This window comes from Amphiura filiformis, chromosome 18 (assembly GCF_039555335.1).
Source record: "Amphiura filiformis chromosome 18, Afil_fr2py, whole genome shotgun sequence".
NCBI classification, from domain to species: Eukaryota; Metazoa; Echinodermata; class Ophiuroidea; order Amphilepidida; family Amphiuridae; genus Amphiura; species Amphiura filiformis.
The window spans coordinates 61,869,027-61,893,241 of NC_092645.1; the positions used below are offsets into that span (position 1 = coordinate 61,869,027).

The 24,215-nt window shown below is 38.4% G+C and overlaps 1 protein-coding gene and 1 non-coding gene across 2 annotated transcripts in view; one reads left to right on the forward strand and one right to left on the reverse strand.

Moving 5' to 3' along the window:
* LOC140138902 (uncharacterized) overlaps nt 1-24,215 on the reverse strand; it is a 56,668-nt gene that overhangs the window by 6,407 nt on the left and 26,046 nt on the right. The window contains exons 12-21 of the mRNA XM_072160687.1: nt 23,412-23,525; nt 19,565-19,672; nt 18,964-19,062; nt 16,411-16,509; nt 15,105-15,215; nt 12,044-12,133; nt 9,005-9,106; nt 7,150-7,248; nt 5,259-5,357; nt 4,221-4,295 (exon numbers count right to left, since the gene is read on the reverse strand). Of these exons, the coding sequence (XP_072016788.1) occupies nt 4,221-4,295; nt 5,259-5,357; nt 7,150-7,248; nt 9,005-9,106; nt 12,044-12,133; nt 15,105-15,215; nt 16,411-16,509; nt 18,964-19,062; nt 19,565-19,672; nt 23,412-23,525 (996 nt within the window). The remainder of the gene's footprint in view (nt 1-4,220; nt 4,296-5,258; nt 5,358-7,149; nt 7,249-9,004; nt 9,107-12,043; nt 12,134-15,104; nt 15,216-16,410; nt 16,510-18,963; nt 19,063-19,564; nt 19,673-23,411; nt 23,526-24,215) is intronic.
* Nucleotides 20,357-20,429, forward strand: Trnaa-ugc (transfer RNA alanine (anticodon UGC)). The gene has a single exon. It is a non-coding gene; the product is annotated as a tRNA-Ala (tRNA).

Below are 24,215 nucleotides of genomic sequence, written 5' to 3' on the forward strand. Positions count from 1 at the left end.
GGGGAAAAACATTAAAAAAGTCAACATTTGCTCCTAATCAGACTCCATTCAGGGGAACTGAACAACCTGGCCCCTCCCACTTTCAATGTGCTGCGCACGCCACTGAACATTAGACAAGTGGGCGGACACTATTTACTTCAATATCGCTCAATTCATGTTAGATCACCTAAACTCTCAATTCAAGTTCAAAGTCCTCCATTTTGGTTATTTTGTTTTTGTGGAAAACAATTGAGATTACTTGAAATTCTCTTGGACAAAGATTTTAATACTAATTGTTCTGGTTTATCTTTACGAAACTCATGCAGCTGATCCTGGCTGCTAAGGCACAAGAGGACAGTAATACTAGAATGCAGATCACTCTCAGACTCATGAAGCTGATCCTGGCTGCTAAGGCACAAGAGGACAGTAATACTAGAATGCAGATCACTCTCAGACTCATGAAGCTGATCCTGGCTGCTAAGGCACAAGAGGACAGTAATACTAGAATGCAGATCACTCTCAGACTCATGAAGCTGATCCTGGCTGCTAAGGCACAAGAGGACAGTAATACTAGAATGCAGATCACTCTCAGACTCATGCAGCTGATCCTGGCTGCTAAGGCACAAGAGGACAGTAATACTAGAATGCAGATCACTCTCAGACTCATGAAGCTGATCCTGGCTGCTAAGGCACAAGAGGACAGTAATACTAGAATGCAGATCACTCTCAGACTCATGAAGCTGATCCTGGCTGCTAAGGCACAAGAGGACAGTAATACTAGAATGCAGATCACTCTCAGACTCATGAAGCTGATCCTGGCTGCTAAGGCACAAGAGGACAGTAATACTAGAATGCAGATCACTCTCAGACTCATGAAGCTGATCCTGGCTGCTAAGGCACAAGAGGACAGTAATACTAGAATGCAGATCACTCTCAGACTCATGCAGCTGATCCTGGCTGCTAAGGCACAAGAGGACAGTAATACTAGAATGCAGATCACTCTCAGACTCATGAAGCTGATCCTGGCTGCTAAGGCACAAGAGGACAGTAATACTAGAATGCAGATCACTCTCAGACTCATGAAGCTGATCCTGGCTGCTAAGGCACAAGAGGACAGTAATACTAGAATGCAGATCACTCTCAGACTCATGCAGCTGATCCTGGCTGCTAAGGCACAAGAGGACAGTAATACTAGAATGCAGATCACTCTCAGACTCATGAAGCTGATCCTGGCTGCTAAGGCACAAGAGGACAGTAATACTAGAATGCAGATCACTCTCAGACTCATGAAGCTGATCCTGGCTGCTAAGGCACAAGAGGACAGTAATACTAGAATGCAGATCACTCTCAGACTCATGAAGCTGATCCTGGCTGCTAAGGCACAAGAGGACAGTAATACTAGAATGCAGATCACTCTCAGACTCATGCAGCTGATCCTGGCTGCTAAGGCACAAGAGGACAGTAATACTAGAATGCAGAACACTCTCAGACTCATGAAGCTGATCCTGGCTGCTAAGGCACAAGAGGACAGTAATACTAGAATGCAGATCACTCTCAGACTCATGCAGCTGATCCTGGCTGCTAAGGCACAAGAGGACAGTAATACTAGAATGCAGAACACTCTCAGACTCATGAAGCTGATCCTGGCTGCTAAGGCACAAGAGGACAGTAATACTAGAATGCAGATCACTCTCAGACTCATGCAGCTGATCCTGGCTGTCAGGGCACAAGAGGACAGTAATACTAGAATGCAGATCACTCTCAGACTCATGCAGCTGATCCTGGCTGCTAAGGCACAAGAGGACAGTAATACTAGAATGCAGATCACTCTCAGACTCATGAAGCTGATCCTGGCTGTCAGGGCACAAGAGGACAGTAATACTAGAATGCAGATCACTCTCAGACTCATGAAGCTGATCCTGGCTGCTAAGGCACAAGAGGACAGTAATACTAGAATGCAGATCACTCTCAGACTCATGAAGCTGATCCTGGCTGCTAAGGCACAAGAGGACAGTAATACTAGAATGCAGATCACTCTCAGACTCATGAAGCTGATCCTGGCTGCTAAGGCACAAGAGGACAGTAATACTAGAATGCAGATCACTCTCAGACTCATGAAGCTGATCCTGGCTGCTAAGACACAAGAGGACAGTAATACTAGAATGCAGATCACTCTCAGACTCATGAAGCTGATCCTGGCTGCTAAGACACAAGAGGACAGTAATACTAGAATGCAGATCACTCTCAGACTCATGAAGCTGATCCTGGCTGCTAAGACACAAGAGGACAGTAATACTAGAATGCAGATCACTCTCAGACTCATGAAGCTGATCCTGGCTGCTAAGACACAAGAGGACAGTAATACTAGAATGCAGATCACTCTCAGACTCATGAAGCTGATCCTGGCTGCTAAGACACAAGAGGACAGTAATACTAGAATGCAGATCACTCTCAGACTCATGAAGCTGATCCTGGCTGCTAAGGCACAAGAGGACAGTAATACTAGAATGCAGATCACTCTCAGACTCATGAAGCTGATCCTGGCTGCTAAGACACAAGAGGACAGTAATACTAGAATGCAGATCACTCTCAGACTCATGAAGCTGATCCTGGCTGCTAAGGCACAAGAGGACAGTAATACTAGAATGCAGATCACTCTCAGACTCATGAAGCTGATCCTGGCTGCTAAGGCACAAGAGGACAGTAATACTAGAATGCAGATCACTCTCAGACTCATGAAGCTGATCCTGGCTGTCAGGGCACAGGAGAGGACAGGAAGGTTGGAATGCAGCTCTCAGAAAATCTTGAAATGAGGGTTTATCCTTAGTGTAAGAGAGCATGAAATACTAGGTTAGGTTTAGGATTAGAGTTAGGATTTGTTTGGTGCACACAAAGGATACACCGAAATGAGGCAGAAAAACAATGGGCACGGTTGTTTGATGGGATCATTTATTAGTGTTTCAAACAAAACATCATGTACAAACAAATTTTAGGCTTAAACAGCTAAATGTGATATCATGCTAATGTGTACAGATGCTTTTGAGTTATTCTCAATTTTAATTTCCCCTCTTTTACAAAATTATTCACATTTATAGCATTTTTTAAAGCTTTTTCGGATATAAAATGTATCTATTAATGACAAAATTGGTGGCGCTATTTAGTATCTGGAAATTACTCTTTCAAGCTTTAAATACAAATAATTCCGTTTATTGTTTGATAAAATATGTTTATAAAATTTCCTTGTTGCTAGTTTCACCTATTCCAGCTGTTTTATTGGCAGTATTAACCACCTACCCCTTGCAAATAAAGAAATACGATTTAGGATAAATAGCGCCATCTATAGTTTGCATTTAGTTAATAATGAAGCCAATTCTATATACATCAAACAACCGTGTGGGATGACATGGCTGTATTTGTGTTTTAAGCAGCCAGTAGAATAAGGGGGGTTTCTTTCATTTTACCTCATCATCCTCCTAAAATGAAAACACTCCTGACACTTGTTGCTAATATATTTAAGAAATAAAGGGTAATGCATTATCCTTTACACCGAGGCAGTAAAAAACGTAAATAATGGGTGAGGCGCAGCCAACCCATTATTTAAACGCTTTTACTGCCGTGGCCGAGGACACATTATTTGCGTGTAAAGGATAATGCTGCACCCTTTATTTCTATTCTATTACCAGAAAATAGTGCAATTTAAAGAGAAAATGTCATTTTTTGGCACAAATATTGTTGTTTACTTCAAGATGGAGCGGGTACGCGTAAGTGACAGCGAGTATCGCGGAAATATTGCACGCGTAACCAAGCGTAATGCTGTGCGTAGAATGTGTTACGGCGCTTGACCCAATATTGCAGAATAATGGGCTCTCACGTGACGCGTTTCAACAAATCACAGTGCGCGATTTTGAATAATGGGTCGTGGAGGTAATAGAATATTCTATAATTTTTGGCAAAGAATAACAAAAAGAAAACTGGGCCGAGATAGTAAATTATGGCTTTAAATCGATAATCTGTTAGGTGTGATATTTAGACTATAGTGATTTCATTAACCCTCTGGACACTACTGGCCATCTAACAGCATTTCTGATTGGTTGATAACTTGAAATGCTCATTTCAATTGCCAACTAAGCTTTAAACTATTTATGGCCAAACTTGCATTTGCAGATAATCTTATTAATGCCCTCCATGGTTGGTTTTCATTTTGGCCAATCGGTAGGTAGTTCTCATGGAGGTAAGCTTACCTTGATAGCTTCTGCAAACACTGCTGGTTCATTACCTGGATTGGTAGGCCATACTGTTAAAGGTTGTTGATTGTCCTATACAGTGAAAAATATGCAAACAAGATTGAGTAAGTTGAAGAATTTACTATAATGAAAGACAAAGATAAAGATAATTTATCGCGTCTGACGTCACCTGTCAATCAAACTCGAGCACGGTTTGTTTACAGGTGTTGTGATGATGACTTGCTGAACGCGGATTTATAACCGGGCGCCTTATTGTTGATTTTGCACCTTTCGACATGCAAACCATCTCAAAAGTTAGGTCTTTATAGTTGGAAACTTTCTTTGGTGAAGGCACCATGTCCACAATGCCTAGAAAAGCTGCTTTTTGCCTTGTAAAAGTACGAACTTTTTCGCCATTTGCTGCTATTCCTTTTCTCCGATCAGCACCAGATAGATCGGTCTTCCTTTTACGCCCTGATTAACCTGTGTAAACCAATCAAGGATCGTAATTGACAGTGACATCAGACGCGATAAATTGTTTTTATCTCTGTCTTTCATGATATCAGTGTACAACATCTTATATCATCACCAATACGTGTACGGACACATTCGGCCATGTTTGAATTCCCATCAATTCACATTTGAAAAGGGGCATTACCATTTCATTCTTACAACTTTGGGATGGAAAGGATACATTTAATACTAAAATCAGCCTTTTGTAATGTCCCCCCCCCACCCAAACAGGTACAAACAAGGTTTCTGGAGGAGTAATACACAATAGGAGAAGTCATTTGTTTGCACAATCAAATGCTGATGGTGCATACCACTAACTGGTTTGGAATACAAGTGGGGTCCTGATTTGCTGAGTGAATCAAGTCTTGAAGTATAGGAGCATCTCTTTGGCAAATCAGGGTACACACTGGTTTGGGATAGTGGGTTCTGATTGGTGGAGTGAATCGGTTGATCTCAATGGTCAATCAGGGTGCACACCACCATCAGTTCTGTGATAGGATTGAAACGACTCATAATATTATAAGAGTTGACTTGATATCTTACATTGTTCTTTACAAACACATCTGCTCCTGATTTAAGTAATCTTTCACACACTTTTTCGTCTCCACGCTGGGCTGCCATATGCAAAGGAGTGTTGCCATCCTGTAACAATAAAATTATCATAACATGCTTAATATTGAGGGCAACTAGTACATTCTGGTAATATACTGCGCCAATAAAGTATCCTTACACTTGGAAAAATAATCACAATTTCAAAACTGGACAATATTGGGTTAAATTTGTTTTTTTAATAGATGCACTATCTAATCCTGCACATTATGACACCACATTGAATCCAATGTGACCTCAGGAAGTAAAGTTACAAGCAATTGAATAGACGAAGGTCCAGTTTTAAAAGTGACAAACTGGCCTATACAAGGCGCAAAAGATTCCAACAAGCAAAACAAAGAGACAACACAGTTTCTTCAATGAAGCGGTATTTAAAGCAGTTTTTATTTCAGTTTTTACTTCTCTGTACTTTTCATAACTTTCATGTTATTTGTCAGTTCTTTTGTTTCAGTTTTCTTTTGTTCCTTTTGTTTTATTAAATTAACCATTCACCACTCTCAAACCACATGTCTAGTCTGTGGAGTTTTGAATAGGGCACTTTGTCACTTTCAAAACTGGACCTTCGTCTAATCAAATGCTTGTAACTTTGCTTCTTGAAGTCACATTGGATTCAATGTGGTGTCATAATGTGCAGGATTAGCTAGTGCATCTATTAAAAAAACAAATTTACCCCAATATTGTTCAGTTTGGGAATTGTGATTATTTTTCCAACTGTAAGGATACTTTATTGGCGCAGTATATTTAAACACAATAGCTAAGATGGTTTACAGAAGAAAACAACAGATGATTATAAAGACGTTCATCAGGTCCCTTCCAGTCGCCAAAAAGCCCTTCGGGAGTTAGGGTTAGTTAACTACTATCAAAACTCCATATAGGCTAAATTAACCTAACCGGGCTGAGTACTACAAAATACTATATGATACATGCACTGCGCCTGTATGCATATCACGTGATGTGATGACGCAATCGCCCTAAGTGATATATAGGCACGCTTTCTTTGGCCCAGCCAGTGAAAGACCTGTGGCTAAATGTCACCGACCTGGTTAAGTGTCGCCGACCTAGTGCTTGGCATGCGAGGGGTCTCTCTTTATTCCTTCCTTCTTTCCCTTCTAGCTGCCAAAAAGTCCTTCGGGCGTTAGGGTTAATCTCCCCACAGAGGGTATACATTTTACATGGAGTCACCCATTCAGGTTACCCCAATGTAAAATTCACACACCTTGTGTGGGAGATTAAGGTCATGTCTTCTATAAGAGATGTATGGATTTCAACTGGAGTATCCCATTCTTTTGTTAAAGTTTCCAGGATTAATAAAGAATGATTCTTCAAGAACTGTATTAAGGTATGGGAGCACAAGTAGGCTGTGCTCTAGCGGGGCAGCTCCGCTTTGGCCTTGCTACCCTTTTTCATTTTGGCTGCGCTGTCTGGCTGCGTCAGTTCCTAGATTGGCTGGGTGGTTCAGTATTTGTTGTTTGGTCGCATGAGGATTATATCTGCTTGGGTAAATAATGTAGTTTGCATATTTGCTGTACAATAATATACTAACCATTATTCCATTGTCCAATTTGTAGTAAATATTGTGGTTTCTCTGGGCTATCTACTATTTTCACAATAAGCCTTTTATGCCGTAGATCCAATTCACTGGGTCTTGGATATGCGTCGCAAGGTAGGTGGTAACAACACACTATAAGTTAGCGCAGCCGAATGCAGGTAGCAGGGCCAACCTTGAGTTGGCTTCACCTGGCTCCTATCAGATTAGAGCGCAGCCAGACCTGGGCCGGCTCTGCTAGAGCGCAGCCAATTTGTACTCTGTAGCCTAAGTACTAACCTGGTCCACAGCCTTGATATAAGCACCACATTTGAGAAGCAACCAGCATGTGTATTCATCACTTTGTTTTGCAGCTATGTGGAGTGGTCCCCTTTCCACCTTAAAATAGACGATGAAAACAAAAATGTTCTATGCATTAATTTCAATCTCATCCATATTGGACATTTTTAAACACTTGAGAACATTCCTCTAATCTTATTGGTTCTTATTGATATGCGTACTCGCTATTTAAACCAATCGGAGGCGCATAGCAACAACGGGACTATCGTCTATTATTTTTGGGAGTAAAACAACTTTACTTAAAATAATGATGTCGCCTGTGTTATTATGAGACGATAGAAGCACTCCAGCGGCTAAAAACAATACCTTTATTCCCTAAATATTGTTGGATGTGGCATTGCCATTTTTGCTATTACAAGCGGTATCAAAATAATTGGTACCCATCAATTTTGGTAGTATTTGAAAGCCTGCTTCTTCCAAATGCAACATTGGATAATCTTGAAATGTCCACAATTTATTGTTATATGACTGTTTATGACATTAATCAACAAAGCATGCAGATCCTATGTTGCATTTTGATATGGCAGTCTTGTCCATAATCACTGGAAACCAATGGGTACCAATCATTTTGATCCAGCCTGTATTTCAATGTAGCCAACATGTTTTTAATCCATGTTCTTGTCATTAACTTGACTCAGGTATGTATGTTCCAAGTGTTTTCCATTTGCAATTTCAACCTCAAGTTCAATGGTAAAAGATTACAATATATTGAGTATGTGGGAGTTTACACCATTATGAAACTGTAGTCGTTCTTGGTGAAATTTGTTTATTCAGCCAAAACACATGAAACACTAAGTTGACAATTCAATAACGACAAAGTCACATATAATTTGACTTATTGCACATCTACACAACATTTAATAGAGATAGGCCCCGGCAAAAAACGCAATTTTTTGAAGTAAAAAACAAGATCCAAAATTTTGAAAAGCGAGAAAAGCAAGATTTTCCCCGAAAAATGGCACAAGAAGCTTTCAAAACGCCCAAAAATGCGAGAAAAAAAAATCAAAAAATTTGCTGCCCTCTATAGTTCATAGTTCAGAACAATGTCAGATGGAAATAAACAAACCTGCCGACGGCCGGCCGGTGTCGAAGAAAAAGTGACAAAAATTTGACCTTGAATTATGTTTTATAGTCAAAATATTCCAGTAATTCAATAAATATAATGATATTTGGCCTAAACTTGAACTCATTTTAAATGAAATGTCAGTTTTTATTGAGTAAAGCATGTCTTTTTCACTCGACCTTGTGCTTGCAATGCTGTTGAATTCTGCACTTTGGCGAAGTTGGAACTGCATTTTAATGGAATTCGGCGAACTTTTATGGCATAAAGCAACATTTTTAGAGTAAGTGCACTGCTTGGAAACTTTTTTAAAAAGCGAGATAGTTGGTTAATAGCGAGAATCACGGCGTGAAAACGACGTTTTTTGCCGGGCCTTAAATAGAGACTTTAACACTTCCAACTGCATATAAAGTCTGTCTTGTCTCAAGTTGCAAGTAACACCATGTTGGATTTTGCAGTGACAGATTTGAATCAGTGCCTTTACGCAGTGCGTCACCAGTGTACAGACAAACCGCCCCTCTATGTGTGTGTAAATGCTCCCGCGGGACTAGGTTAGCACACTCATTGCGATGACCAATGCCAAATCCAACTGGAGAAGACACAATACTATTATAGCCACTGTACATGTTCATTACTCTTGGCATTGAATTTGATAGCAACCTGGTCAAAAATCGAAATGGAACCTTTTCAAAGTGTAATGTAAATAATGGTCTTACGTTTGTAGGTACTATTTACCTTATTCTGTGATAGTACATTGGCCCCACAGTCCAGCAATCTCAACAGGTTTGTTGTGTTCTCTTCTTTGGCAGAATGATGATGTAAGGCGGTGTTGCCATCCTGGTATCACGGAAGAACAAAATGTCATGTCGTTGTGAATTCGGCAGAGTGACAAATCGAGAATTTTGAGCAAATTGAGCTTTTGTATGATTATGATTATGTTTCAGGTTATCTTTTATTTCCACCAAAAATTAATGGTAAATCTTACTAACAGACGTTGTTATTGAAATTTTGATTTGGACGAATCGCGCCTAAATGCCATAAATGAATTCAGCAGAGAGACGAATCGTATACTTAGCTGTACAAATCATGTTGATCTATAGTATTGTATAGCGGAAACCCCGAATATTCTATATTGCATGTCCTATACTAATATATTTGATACCAACGTATAGCTTTAGGTACCTTCTATCCAGTGATACCAAAATAAGTACAAACATTCCCCACATGATATTGCTGTGGTTTAATAATGTGAGTCGCTACCGTGAAATTTGAAAATCCCGGAAAATCATACGCAAAACATAGGTCAATATTGTTATTTGTGCTTTAAAATCCTCGAGTTTTTGCTAAATATTACAGGGATGACTATTTACAACTTAAATAGCAAGTTAAGTCTACATAGCCTTAGGACAACCAGTCTACACAAAAGTCCCAAATCAAGAATGCGTGCTATAATTTACACGTAGTTGAATGCGTATTCGACCTCTCTCTGCGCAGTGGTAGAGACATTTTGGATACAGCATAATGCCGAATAGCTGTTCAAACGCGTTGTGAGCGATATATCGATTATTTCAGAGCATGCAAGTATTGCCAATAATTCGTGTATATTCACTTCTATAATATACATTTCAAATGAGTGCTCACGAATGTTCCAAATTTTTAGAAGGACCAATGGAATGGTACCAAGATTTTCAAACGCCGTTTACTCAGAACAGCAATTTTGCGTATTCTGCACTCTGCCGTGTTCATAACGATGTGATCAAGCTAAATGAGTTGCTTGTTGCTAATTGGGCCCTTTCATTTAAAATCCACACTATTCCTGTGAAAGATTTGGGAAATATCTTCCACAGGGGAGTATGAATTCCATATGGAATTAGCACAGTAGGCAGCTCTATTTGAATTTCATACACGTACCTATGAGAAAGATTCAACCTGAATCTTCCACAGAGGGAGGGTGAGTTTTAAAAAGAGTTGGTTAATGTGCTAATTCCATATGGAATTCATACTACCATGTGTAAGATATTTCCCAAATCTTTCACAGGAATAGTGTGGATTTTAAATGTAATGGCATATTACTTTTGAGATATACACTAAGCCAAAAAAGAAACTTATAATTTTTCACAAGGTCATATCTTAAAATCCTCTCCATAAAAATGAACAAAAATTGCACACAGGATTACTTCAATACTCTACTCTAAACACTGACACAACAGTAAAATGCAGTGACATGCAACACCTTCCTGGACCACATTCACAGCGCAACAGATTTCTTTGGCTGGGTTCCAATTATTCGCCTGTACATGAACAAAAATTACACACAGGATTACTTCAATATTCTACTCTAAACACATGTCAGTAACCAAGCAGTTGTCCAACTGACACAACAGTAAAATGCACTGACACGGAACAGCTTCCGGGATCACATTCACAGGCGAATAATTGGAACCAAGCCAAAGAAATCTGTTGCGCTGTGAATGTCGTCCAGGAAGGTGTTGCATGTCAGTCCATTTTGCTGTTGTGTCAGTTGGACAACTGCATAGTTAGTGACATGTGTTTAGAGTAGAGTATTGAGGCAATCCTGTGTGTAATTTTGGTTAATTTTGATAGACAGGATTTTAAGATATGACCTTGTGAAAAATTATAAGTTTCTTTTTGGCTTAGTGTATCTAATAACAGTATTCAACTTCTTTTGTATTTTACTGTTCTGAGGAACATTAAAATAACCATAACTCTGGAACCATAAGTCCAACTGTTACGAACTTACATCTCAAAATTGTTGTCGCATGTAGAATATCAATTTTATGTGACAAATATAGTACAAATTCCTTCTTATTTTCCTTATTTTGTTGTACATGTTTCTTTAGTACCTTTTAATGACGATATCCAACACGTGTACCATGCTACAATATGACGGGTAACATATTTATTGGGCTATTCCAGTTGAAATCCATACACCCCCTATGGAAGACATGACCTTAATCTTCTACACAGGGGGTGTGAATTTCAAATGGAATCAATTCCCATTTGAAATCCACATTTCCTATGTGCAAGATTTTAAGCTTAAGGGATGTATGGATTTCAACTGGAATAGCCAGTAGCAGATATTTTATATTGTTATAATTGATGACAGTCCTATTATATAATTGAATACATGAATACAAAAGCCACCCAAGTCCATGGGAAGTGATTTTGAGAGAAAAACCTGTGTATCATTTTAATTCCTTTTGTTAGATTTACCTGGTCAATATGGTACGTTTTACGTGCAAATGAGTGTATTAAACTGTATAAAGTATGACGATTAGCATTTCAGGGACTTTGTAGGGTTCATTTTAAATTTTGGATTTGGGTGGTTTTTTGAATCATATGTAAAAAACAACAACGTTGGAATGGGATTACCACTAGCAAGATAATACAAAATAAAGCACACAGGTATGTATAATGTTGATAAACATTATGCCATGTAATATAAACCACACATGTTCCTTTATTAAACCCATTTTTATTTCAAAAGTCACTCTCCAGCAATTAATGTGTTACAAGTGGACTTTTATACATACTGGATTTCAATCAATGTGTAACAAGACTCAAATCACAGAATTGGGTTGATTCTTTCATATGTGCTATTTCTCACATGCTCAATAGACACAGAGGATGAATTTGAATTGTTCTTTCATACATATGACAGGCCTATGTATAGCAACAATTTCCCATGTTTAACTCAATTTGGCCAACGTATGGACTTGGGTGGGTTTTGTATTCATATATTCAATTATGTACCTCATCAGCTATGTTGACGTCTGCCACATGATGCAATAACATCCGTACAACCTCTGGTTTATGGGCAAGCATCAGTGGTGTGTGTCCATTCTGAAACAAGCATATTATGACAACAAATTACGAGGGGGTATCCAAAAGTTTTTGACATCACCCAGAAGTGAAAGAGCTATACTGATGAAATTTTGTCAGTGTAATCACTGGTCCTTATATACATTATGGTCCAAAAATGGTCTCATAAGTATGTTTACTTTTTTTACAGGTGGCGCTAGATGGGCAGTAGGCGCACAACCTGCAAGTTGGTGAAAATTGAGGCACGCAGCGTGATTAAGTTCCTGCATTTGTAGGGTTAGGCCTACAATGCTCAGAAAATCTATGATGAAATGAAAGCAATCTCGGTGATGATTGCCCATCATATGGCACTATTGCTTTTTGAAAAAGGAATTTCCAAACTGGCCACATGTCCCTCACAGATGAGCCAAGAAGTGGACGTCCATCACTTACGGATGATGCGGCCAGAAAAAACTCCAGAAAGTGGAGGATCTTATCATGAAAAGGTTATGCGCCTACTTCCCATCTAGCGCCACCTGTGTTGAAAGTAAACATACTTATGAGACCATTTTTTGGACCATAATGTACATAAGGACCAGTGATTACACTGACAAAATTTCATCGGTATAGCTCTTTCACTTCTGGGTGATGTCAAAAACTTTTGGATACCCCTCGTATATAAGCACCAAGTATTACACTTTGTTTCCCCTGTGTTTGGTAGTGACATTGGTACCTTTATGCAGTGTGCCGACAATCCATCCTTACTCTCGGAAGGATACGGTTCGTGCGTGATTTGATACTGCGACCACCAAAATACGCATCTATCTCACTACCAAACTATAAGGTGATACAAGGTCCGATATTGCTTATAATATGGTGACAATGGGACTTGGTATTGGACGCTTATTAGAAAAATTTACATGGGTATACTTGATCAAAATTACTTTACTATTAACAGCGATGTGCATAATTATAACACTCGTCAAGCTAATGATATCCATATAGATCAAACCAACACATGTCTTGCGTATAACACTATTAGAATTCAAGGTGTATTACATTGGAATAATTTACCACCATCCCTGAAAAATGCACCTTCGGTTGCTGTTTTCAAACTTCACATTACAAACATTCTCCTTGGAAAATATCTGCCAAGTGATCCTTAATTTTCATCATGTTTCTTTGGTACAAAATAATAGTCTTTATTTTTAAAATCTTTCGTATTTTGCTGTCGTCATGTCAGCATCTGTTGTCGGCACCCTCATTTTCTGGTACATTTTTCTATTAATTTTTACTTCATAATAATATTTTTGCATCATTCCTCTGTTAATTGTTGCCCAGTGGACATGGACAGCATTTTGGCCATCGCATTTTTGCTTTTCATCTTTTCGTCCATGTGCACCAAGTGCATGATTTGCAGTTTGATTTGTACCTTGCATTTTTTTCTTTTGTCATTTGTAGTAATTGCCCGTAACTTTAGGCCGAGGGCACTGCACCTCATGCTCTGCGTTTAGCAGTGTCCTCATCTATCATCTCCCTTTAATAAATGTCTTTCATATGAATATTTGCTCTTATTGTATATTATATATAAACATTATATTTATATTTACTTTTTTCATTGTAATTCATATTTATATTTTTCATTGTAATTCTTTGTATATTGTGTTCATGATGATTGGATGAATAAATTTGATTTGATTTGATATCTGGAATTTGGCAGTCACTGAAAACGATGGCAAAATTTAAATTTAAGTTATTTAAAAAAAAACCTGCAAATTTAAATTAAATATGACATAACCATGAGATGACAATATACATTTACAGTTGTATCATGTCTTGACTTGACTCAAATGACTTGTGATTCAAACACTAATTGAGAAACATTTCTGATAGACCTACTCACTGTGTCAGCAGCACTGATATTATCTATGCTAACAGGTTGCATAATGGCTGTGTAAAAAACATCACCCTAACATATAACCTAATAAGTCCTAATCCTAACCCTGATCCAAGCCTAAATCTAACCTTCACTCTGACCCTAACCATTGGCTAACCTAGGCACCGGAGTTTTGCGCGATTTAAAACAGCAAAATGCGCTGGCCACTTTTCAAAATGCGCCAAAATGCGCCAAAAATAGGTCAAAATGCGCTAAAATGCGTGATCCCCTGTTATCAATGCAAAACACAAAAAAACATCGGTAAAACGATGGCATGTCAATCAATAACGACCGACTTCCGGTTCATTTCCGGGTTCATTTAAAAAAAAAAAAAAAAATAAAAATAAAGATGACGACCATCACAAATCGTCGATCGAAATGTCGAAAGCAAGGGTAAATTTCCCCACATTATGCTTGGTTTAATGATCGTTATTTGTATTTTGATGTACATAAGTGAAGTTAGAACCAATATTGCGTGAATTTTCTTGTAAATGCTGCCGATTTGGGGCATAAAATCGTAAGTTTTAACTTTAAGCTTATCGATGGGTCAAAATCGTGAACATTCTCGATGGAACCCAAAATGCGCTTTGGACACCCAAATGCGCGAAAATGTGCTTGCTTTTGCGCGAACCGCGCAAAACTCCGGTGCCTACGCTAACCTTATCCCTAACACTAACCCTAATGCAAACCCTAACCATAACCCTAATCCTAATCTAAAATGCCTTAAACCCTAACCATTTTCAGACAAATGGGCTGTTCCTCCTGTTGATATTGAGCTTGACTCAAATGACTCATCTCAAATGACTCGTAAGTCAAACACTAATACTAATGGGTAACATCTACACCCAGTGGGTACACCTGACGTTGAAATCATGTAGAAATCAGGTTGAAATTTCAACGTCGACTGGTTGAAATCAGGTTGAAATCACGTTGTATTTGCAAATGGACTTCAACCTGATTTCAACCTCCTTCCTTTTTGCATTGAAAGTTGGTTGAAATCAGGTTAGGTTGAAACTTTGATGTTGTTTCAACGTCGAAATCCTAACCTGTGCCCACTGGGACATGTATGAGACTCACCTTGTCGGTAGCATTGACATCAGCTTTGCTATCAATTAAGAGTTGCATAATGGCTACTGTATCCGTTTCATCTTTTTGACATGCAACATGGTGCATGACGCTCTCTTCTTCCTAGAAATAAACAAAACTGACCATCAAAATCATACAAAACAAAACAAGACCTAATACCAGTCAAAGTTCTTTGCATATAGCAGCACGCAATTCTGGCATCCTGATCACAGCTATAATTAATGTAGAGCTGTCTTTCTGTCCTATAAAGATAACAAAAGATAGAAACAAGCTACATGTGCTGGTAGGGTATTCCAAATGAATGCAGAGTATGGGAGAAATGATCTTTTGTGGGACACCAAGTTGAAATTGGGCAAAAAGTACCCAAAACAGGCTGAAATTAAATAAAGTTGCAGAAATTTGGACTTTTGGAAAAATGCAACGCCCAGGTCGTTTTTTACAGACAATACGAAATATGCACATGCTGGAATGCTTTTAAAACTGAAAATTCTCATGCCTGTAAAATTGAGAAAACAGTCAAATCACTCTTGTTTTTCCTAAAATGCTGTTAACCACTGATTGGCCCATGTGGTTTAGAGGTTAATAACTGCGCATCGGTTATTTGGAGGCATTGTGAAAAATCTAAACATTTTGCCTTTGGAACCGAGGAATATCCCGAGGGCGCAGCCCGAGGATATTCCGAGGTCCAAAGCAAAATGTTTAGATTTTTCACAATGCCCGACGATAACCGATGCAAAGTTATTAACCTCATTCATAACCGTCACTTTGATCTTTTAACTTTACAAAATAACACAAAATCTTCCTCAAAAGTTTGTAAAAATAAACAATATTTACATCTTCCCTTTCCCAAAATCGATCAGGCTAAAACAAAACGACCAATAACAAAAGTGCGTATCAGAATTTGTGCAAATATAGTAGCGCGCAATCCAAATCGGACAGCCAGCGCAGCAGCAGTTCGTTGGACGCACAATCACGGCGCACGCAGAAGTCAATTGTGTGCGACATTGGAACAATTCGCATTTTGCGGTCAATTGTGAGATATTAATGACCTCGATTTGCGTTCGCGTTTCACAAATAATAAAATATGATTGGATCGCACGCTTCACGTTTATTAATGAGGTTATGAATGTCTTTTATAGTACCTAGCTGCCTATATAAGTTCTTGACCTGTGTCACTCCTCATGGGCTATTGTTCACTCTAGAATTTTATTAAAAAAAAAATCAAGCTTCCACAGGGGCTGTGTGGATTTTAAATGGAATAGCCCTCGATGTCTAAATGTTACTTCATAAAACTCACCTTTCCCGTAGCATTTACATCTGCCCCATGAGTGACTAGTAGACTAACATATTTAAGACCATGGCATATAATGGCTTCATGGAGAATTGGCTGGCCATCCTGAAATTATAGAAAAGTGAAATAGTTCTTCATATGAGGAAGAGGTCAATGGTGAAACTGATATATCAGTTATTCATGAAGAGATTCATCAGGTTGAAATTATATTTTGGAATTTTCATATATCAAAACCAAGTTTTGACATTGAACTGACAGTTTCATATATCATAGCCGACATACTTCTTCAGAGGGTTTGATTTAGAGAATAAACAATAGGAATTTTTATTTTGCCTATCCTCTACCGTGTGATAGACGACAGGCAGGTCCAATATTTTGAGATAAAAATATTGGACCTGCCTGTCGCCTATCATAGGTAGAGGATAGGCAAAATAAAATTCCTATCGCTTATTCTCATTCTTAGTCAGTTAAATATTATTTTAATAACTGTAAACAATTTTTTAAAGCAAAAACTAAGTTACCGTCATAAAAACTCCCTCATTATAAAATGAACGAAACTTGTTTACAACTTCACGTATTCTGTTGCGCGTACTGCTAGCGCGTCGCGTATTCCGCCCTAGTCTACGCATACAGCGCGATACATACACGCACCTCTACAAGCGTGTAAGGCATTATCAAGACGCATGATGACGTGGGGTCGTCTACGGCCTGATAAATGACAGGCAGGTACAATATTTTGAGTAGTGGATGCCAGCGCAGCCGGTATATCCATCCTCTACCGTGTGATAGATGACAGGCAGGTACAATATTTTGAGTAGTGGATGCCAGCGCGGCGGTATATCCATCCTCTACCGTGTGATAGATGACAGGCAGGTACAATATTTTGAGTAGTGGATGCCAGCGCGGCGGTATATCCATCCTCTACCGTGTGATAGATGACAGGCAGGTACAATATTTTGAGTAGTGGATGCCAGCGCGGCGGTATCCATCCTCTACCGTGTGATAGATGACAGGCAGGTACAATATTTTGAGTAGTGGATGCCAGCGCGGCGGTATATCCATCCTCTACCGTGTGATAGATGACAGGCAGGTACAATATTTTGAGTAGTGGATGCCAGCGCGGCCGGTATATCCATCCTCTACCGTGTGATAGATGACAGGCAGGTACAATATTTTGAGTAGTGGATGGATGCCAGCGCGGCGGTATATCCATCCTCTACCGTGTGATAGATGACAGGCAGGTACAATATTTTGAGTAGTGGATGCCAGCGCAGCCGGTATATCCACTATGATTGGACGTACCTGCCTTTCGTGGTAGAGGATAGTAAAAACAAAAATTCATATAGTTTATTCCCATGCTTAGTCAGTAAAATATGATTTTATAATTAAACACTGTTTTATTTAGCAAAAATTAATTAAGTTATCATCATGAAAACTCCCTTTTCTGAAATAAAAGGAACTTGTTCACCATTTTAGTTGTGCGTACTGCGATCTCATTCGCGAATTATACTCTAGAACGCGCTAAATAGCGTCTTACGACGACGCAACTACTGCTGTCTACTGTAAACCAATGAAATTCACCGCTTAATAGCTAAACCACAGCCACTGACTATGGATATCCCATCATTCTCTCTGCTAGTGGGAACACAAGATGGAGCTGTGTTACTAGCAGAGAGAATGATGGGATACCAATCCCTCTTAACAAGTATGTCAACCATAAGATATTGTCAGGTCATTGTCAAAATTTAGTAGTAGTTATTATTGCAGGGTTGACATACCCATCAATGTATATAAACTGAGCTCAAAAAGAAACTTATAATTTTTCACAAGGTCATATCATGAAATCCTGTCCATCAAATTGAACCAAAATTACACACAGATTTACTTTAATACTCTACTCTTAACACATGTCAGTAACCAAGCAGTTATCCAACTGACACAACAGCAAAATGCACTGACATGGGACAGCTTCCTGGACCACATTCACAGCCCAGCCCTATTTCATGAAAAAAGTGTATGAAAAGCAGAAAGCAGCTCCGTTTTATCATCTGTGCAAGGATCTTGTGTGCATTCTCACAGATTTTTTGTCCTGGGAGCCAAATGTTGGGCTGTGAAAGTGAAGGAAGACCAAGAAGCTGTCCCATGACAGTGCATTTTGCTGTTGTGTCAGTTGGACAACTGCTTGGTTACTGACATGTGGTTTGAGTAGAGTATTAAGGTAATCCTGTGTGTAATTTTGGTTCATTTTGATTGACAGTATTTTAAGATATGACCTTGTGATTCACAAGTTGTAAAAAATTATAAGTTTCTTTTTGAGCTCAGTTTATTATACACAGTAATAAACATTGCAACCTTTCATATCGCACCAATTTTCACAAAATATTTTAAATCGGGAAGATTTGGAATTCTTTTTACACAAGTCGGGTAAAACTGCAGCTAAGAAAATTCTCTGCACATTCATATCAATTTCAATGTTCGTAATCAATCATATGTTATGAATTTTGACCACTGAAATAAGTGTGGTCTTTCTTTTTGTGTGATGTTTATTGATTTCATTACCTTTTTGACATTGGGGTCAGCTTTTCCTGCCAGTAATGCTTGAAAAATAGTTAATTCTGTCTCGTCTCCAAGGGCCATCCATAAAGCAGTCTCGCCATCCTGGATTAAGTTAAAGAGAATGCAATAGCATACATTGACTAAAAAAAGAAAAGGAAAACAAATGCCAAAAACACATAGGCATAGATCGGGGGGATGGGGATTTATCCCCCAATATTTTGCCAGGGGGATGCTCCATACAATCCTCCTCCCCCCCAATGTTGACGCCTGTATGTGGGTTTCTGGCCAAATTAACCTCATATTTGGCCATTTTAGCCCCCCAAAGTGAAATTTAGCAAACCTTATTTTATATTTGACATAGCGAACCTTCAATCTAGTGATACTAATTTATATTCGACATATACTAAACCTTTGACAATAGCAAACCTGATGTTATATTTGACATAGCGAACCATATTTTTTAACACAGTGAACTGTATTTCATATTCAACATAGGGAACCATCTGAAAATACTGATTTAACATAGCGAACCTTCCACAAACTTTTGACATGACAGACCTTAAATATAGAGGACGTACACCGTTATTTTCACCCCTGGACTCACCTTATCTTTAGCATTAACATCAACATTTCTAAGCTTTCTGTTCATAAGCAACTGGCATTTATCCAAGGATTTATGCTTTACGGCGTAGTGCAGGGCTGTCATCTCCAGCTGAAGGAAGAAATATGCAACAGAAAGAAGTAAATAAACAACTAAGTAAGAATTGTGTATCTCTATTGGTGAAAAGCCTCTGATGGTGAAAAGTTGATGATAAGTACAGTAAGTCCGAGCATGCCGACTGAACCCAAGAAGAGGAAGAACTCTATGGGCACTACTGGTCAAATCATCAACCTGTAAGAACTATTTTTATTGGTTACAAAGAGGGCTATATCATGTATTGAGCCAATCAGAGATATGGTAAGAATAGTCAGTAGGGCTGAAGGGGATTAAACTTAAAATGGGCCAAAAACACACATTTTTTACATGCCTCTTCCCTTGTTTGTATGATTATATTAGGCTGTCGGAAAAGCATCATTAATTGATCTTGTACACTGGTGTGCTACCGTAAACGTTCGCCTAATGGCGCACCTGGGCTCCTTTGCCTTGGTGTAAATTTCATGTACAAATAGAGAGACCCCTCCTTTAAAAATCCCAACAAGAATTAAGGATACGTGCCCTTATTTGCTGGTGGGATTTTTATGGGAGGGTACTTTTAGTTAGTGTCTAAAATTCCAGTTATGTCAAGGGAGCCCATAGCGCCATTAGGTGAACATTTACAGTATGTGATGTTTGTACCGTTTACCCTGACTGCTCATATCCATAAGTACCAGACTTGAGTTGTGTTTATCAGGGACAGTCTGTGTAGCTAAGTGGTTAGAGCGCTCGCCCTGCAAGCGAGAGGTCTGGGGTTCAAGTTCCCGCACAGGCAGGTATGTCCAGAGTTTTTTTTTCTGGTTTATCTGCCTATGCATGTTATGTTTTCATTTGTTACTTCATGTTTAATTGTTTGTGCTAGTGAGCGATGTGTTATTCTTCTTTCCCATGTATAACTTTGTGTTTTGTTATTTTTATATATATATATATATATATATAATATAAATACACGTATTTTTACATTTAGTTACTACTCTGAGTTTCACGCCGCTCTAGCCGAGCAACGATCATCAGGTAACTGATGTGTTCAACCCTACACATTGATTATTTTTTCTTCTTTGCACGGCTTGGTGCTTTCTTTCTCTTGTTGCCATGACGGCATGTTGAAATCAGTTCGTTGCTTATTGATTATACCCTCCTTAAGATTGATTATTTCTAGTTTTTCTTCTACACATAAATTGCATTGCCCTGATTCCCTTTTCATGGTGTTGGATTGTTTCAGAATTTCCCAGTATATTGAATAAGTTTTGTTTTTTCTTTTTAGACCCCATATGTATTTGGATAACTCAGTCTCTTTCTCGTATTTCTCATTTCTTAGAGATTTGGTATGGTTATTGTATCTTGTTATTGTATCTTGTCTTGAAAATAATCAATGTGTAGGGTTGAACACATCAGTTACCTGATGATCGTTGCTCGGCTAGAGCGGCGTGAAACTCAGAGTAGTAACTAAATGTAAAAATACGTGTATTTATATTATATTATTCGCTCTGCTTCGGCATTGAGCACTCTTCACTTTTGATAGTGGACATATTATATTATTATATATATATATATATATGATATGATTTTATTAACCTGCAAAACATTGCGTCTAAACAACCAAATTGCATTATACAAGAAACACAACATATATGTGACTGGACGCGGCGAATCAGCCGTAAAGTCGGCCCCGGTCAATTTTGTTTTATTTCGTGTTTAGAAAATATATACCATAAGCTTTAAAATGGGATATCATTTGACTTCAAACGATATCCTAAAGCCGGGTTATGATTTGTTGAACTCTGTTCCTTCGACAAAATTGTATTTTTTATCGGTTCTACATGGGTCTCTTTTTCTACATTTCTGGTAATAAATATCCAACAGTCATAATTGGCGGTCATTTCAAATCATCCCCAAGTCAACGAGGTTCAGAAATATCCTCTCATTGTTCATTGTTGATTATACATACCTAGACAAAATACAATGCTTTGTTATCTACCACTTGAACAGGATTTAGCCAAAGCAAACAAAGACAAGACCTATTCTATAGAAATAGGTAGAAGCTTATTATCCTCTTCAGTAGTAGTATTATTGATTGATTTAAACACCGTTTGATAAGATACTTGTCGCAACGAATTGATACACCTATGAATACGACCTTCACATACATTTTACACTTTAACTCAGAATACAATTTGCCGAGTTTACGGCTGATTCGCCGCGTCCACTCACATATTATGAAAGAAACCAATTACACATAATTATAAAGCAAAAAAAGAAAAAAGACAACTTGGCATGGAGGACAGCAGAGAGACGCAAAAGGGCACAAAGGGAAGCCACCAGCACACAAGCTACTACTGCTTATTCAACAGATTAATGTAGTAGGGAATGGGGCTTTTGGCAAATCTGGTTGTGTGCGCACGCAATTTGGATATATGGGCTGCATTTCTCAGCTGTCTTCCATGGACTTCACTTCTACTAGGAGGGAGCAACATGTTGGTACGCTCTGATTTAGCAAGCGATTTCGCGAACTTAAGCGAGTGTTAAGCTCCTGGCAGAGAGTCTAGCTTACATACACTAACTGCATTATCATACGAAATATAATTAGCACTCAAAATATTCAAAATTTTGAGAATATCATGATTTTAATATTTTGTATATTAATGTTAATTTTGATAATTGGTTACAGAAGATATTAGAAACAATGTTTTCCAAAAATTAGAATGCCTAACCTTAAATTAGGGCTTGATTGTCACAGCATATGAAAAACACCCTATAAATACATGTTTTTGGCCCTTATTCCCAAAAACTGGCCAAATATTAAAATTGTGGACATTTATAGAAAGTTAGTTCTATTTAAAGGATTAGGATTAGGTTGTGGCCCATTTCCCTCAAATTGCAAAAATATCAAAATATTTTTCTGGAATCGGGAGCAGTGACCTACATTTTTTGTAACTTTTAGATATTGTCCTTTGAACTCTTACCCTCCTGTAATATGGCATCTATTGTATAGACCTATGGATACAAATTGAATTGTCAAGTGATTTCACATTCCCTTCCCATAATGACCGGAGGGTCCCTGGCTGTACACATATGTGACATGATCACGGGGAATGAGTCACATGTCGACCCTGGTCGAAAATGAGTTTTACATATGTTTCTAAAGAGGACATTTAGAGCTTTCACAAACTGAAAATCCCATGTTGATACGACTTTTCGTTACAAAGTTATGTCAATTTATCAATTGCTGAAAACAACATAAAATAAAAGAATTTTAACACTTTCTTTGCCAATATCTCAAAATTAATATTAGCGACATCCGACTCATTTCCTTTGATCGTGTCACATATGTGACATGATATATCAAAAGCAGACACTTTTGGGCAGGATCGTAAATGGAGAAATAGCCAAAAATCTGCCCGGGGATGATTTTTCACAATTTGGGTTTGTTGCAAACTTGTGATGTTATTGTCTGATAGTTTCAGACAGGAATATAACTGGCATCTTGTATTTTTTGAGACATTTTTCAAGGTAATTCCTACTCTCTGATCAATTTCCAATTTTATAATACCATAACTTATGAACTCAATATCTTCGCTTAGGAATGTCCGATTTCATTGGGAGAAAACGGCGTTGTGGAGCAAAATATCTCTATATTTAAGATATGTAAAACCTCAAAATTGATAACCTGCCCAAAAGTGTCTGTTTTCGGCAGACCTTAAATATAGAGGACGTACACCGTTATTTTCATATATAATTTTATTTCAACATCTCTCACCTTATCAGATGCGTTGGGATCGGCACCTTTATCCATTAGTTCTTTGCATATAGCAGCACTAGTGGCAATTCTGGCATCTTGATCACAGCTATAATGTAGAGCTGTCTTTCTGTCCTATAAAGACAACAAAAAATAGAAAAATTTAATTACTAAGGCAAGACAAGAGATGAAGGTGCATGCAGTCTACACGCAGAACAGTTTTGTCTCGATGAACAATTATGTAGCCATCCCCGCACACAAATTTGTCCAAACACGCAAATCCTCATACCTAAATCACAATCAAACATACAGCAGCCTAACCGGTACAACAGACCAATACATGAACTCTTACTTTCTGCTCACCCTCAAGATCAACCTGGAATAACCTGTAGCAACAACTAGTTGACATAGAAGAACCTACACAATTCAAGACAGCTGTTAGTTAGTACATCTACAGCTCAGAAAAAAGCATGCAAAGAGACTAAGCAATCTGAGAACACCCCATCTGATTCGTCTCATCTGATCCCTGAAGGGAGTGTTGGTAACTTCCAGATCCAGACTCCGACCAGATCACAAGTTATGAGTTAATCCTGCAGACAGCTTGACTGTTTTATAATTGCCTGACAGTAAACCTGTTGACACCCTCAATATGTATTATGAAATACCTTGAGACAGCCTTAAAAGGTTACAATTTATAAAGCCATTGCTTGATCCATCATAGAATATGCTATTTCTGCTTGGATTGAAGCAATGCCCAACTAACAACAACCCTAGCTTAAAGCAATACACAGTTGGGCCACTAGCATCATTGGCATTATACACAAC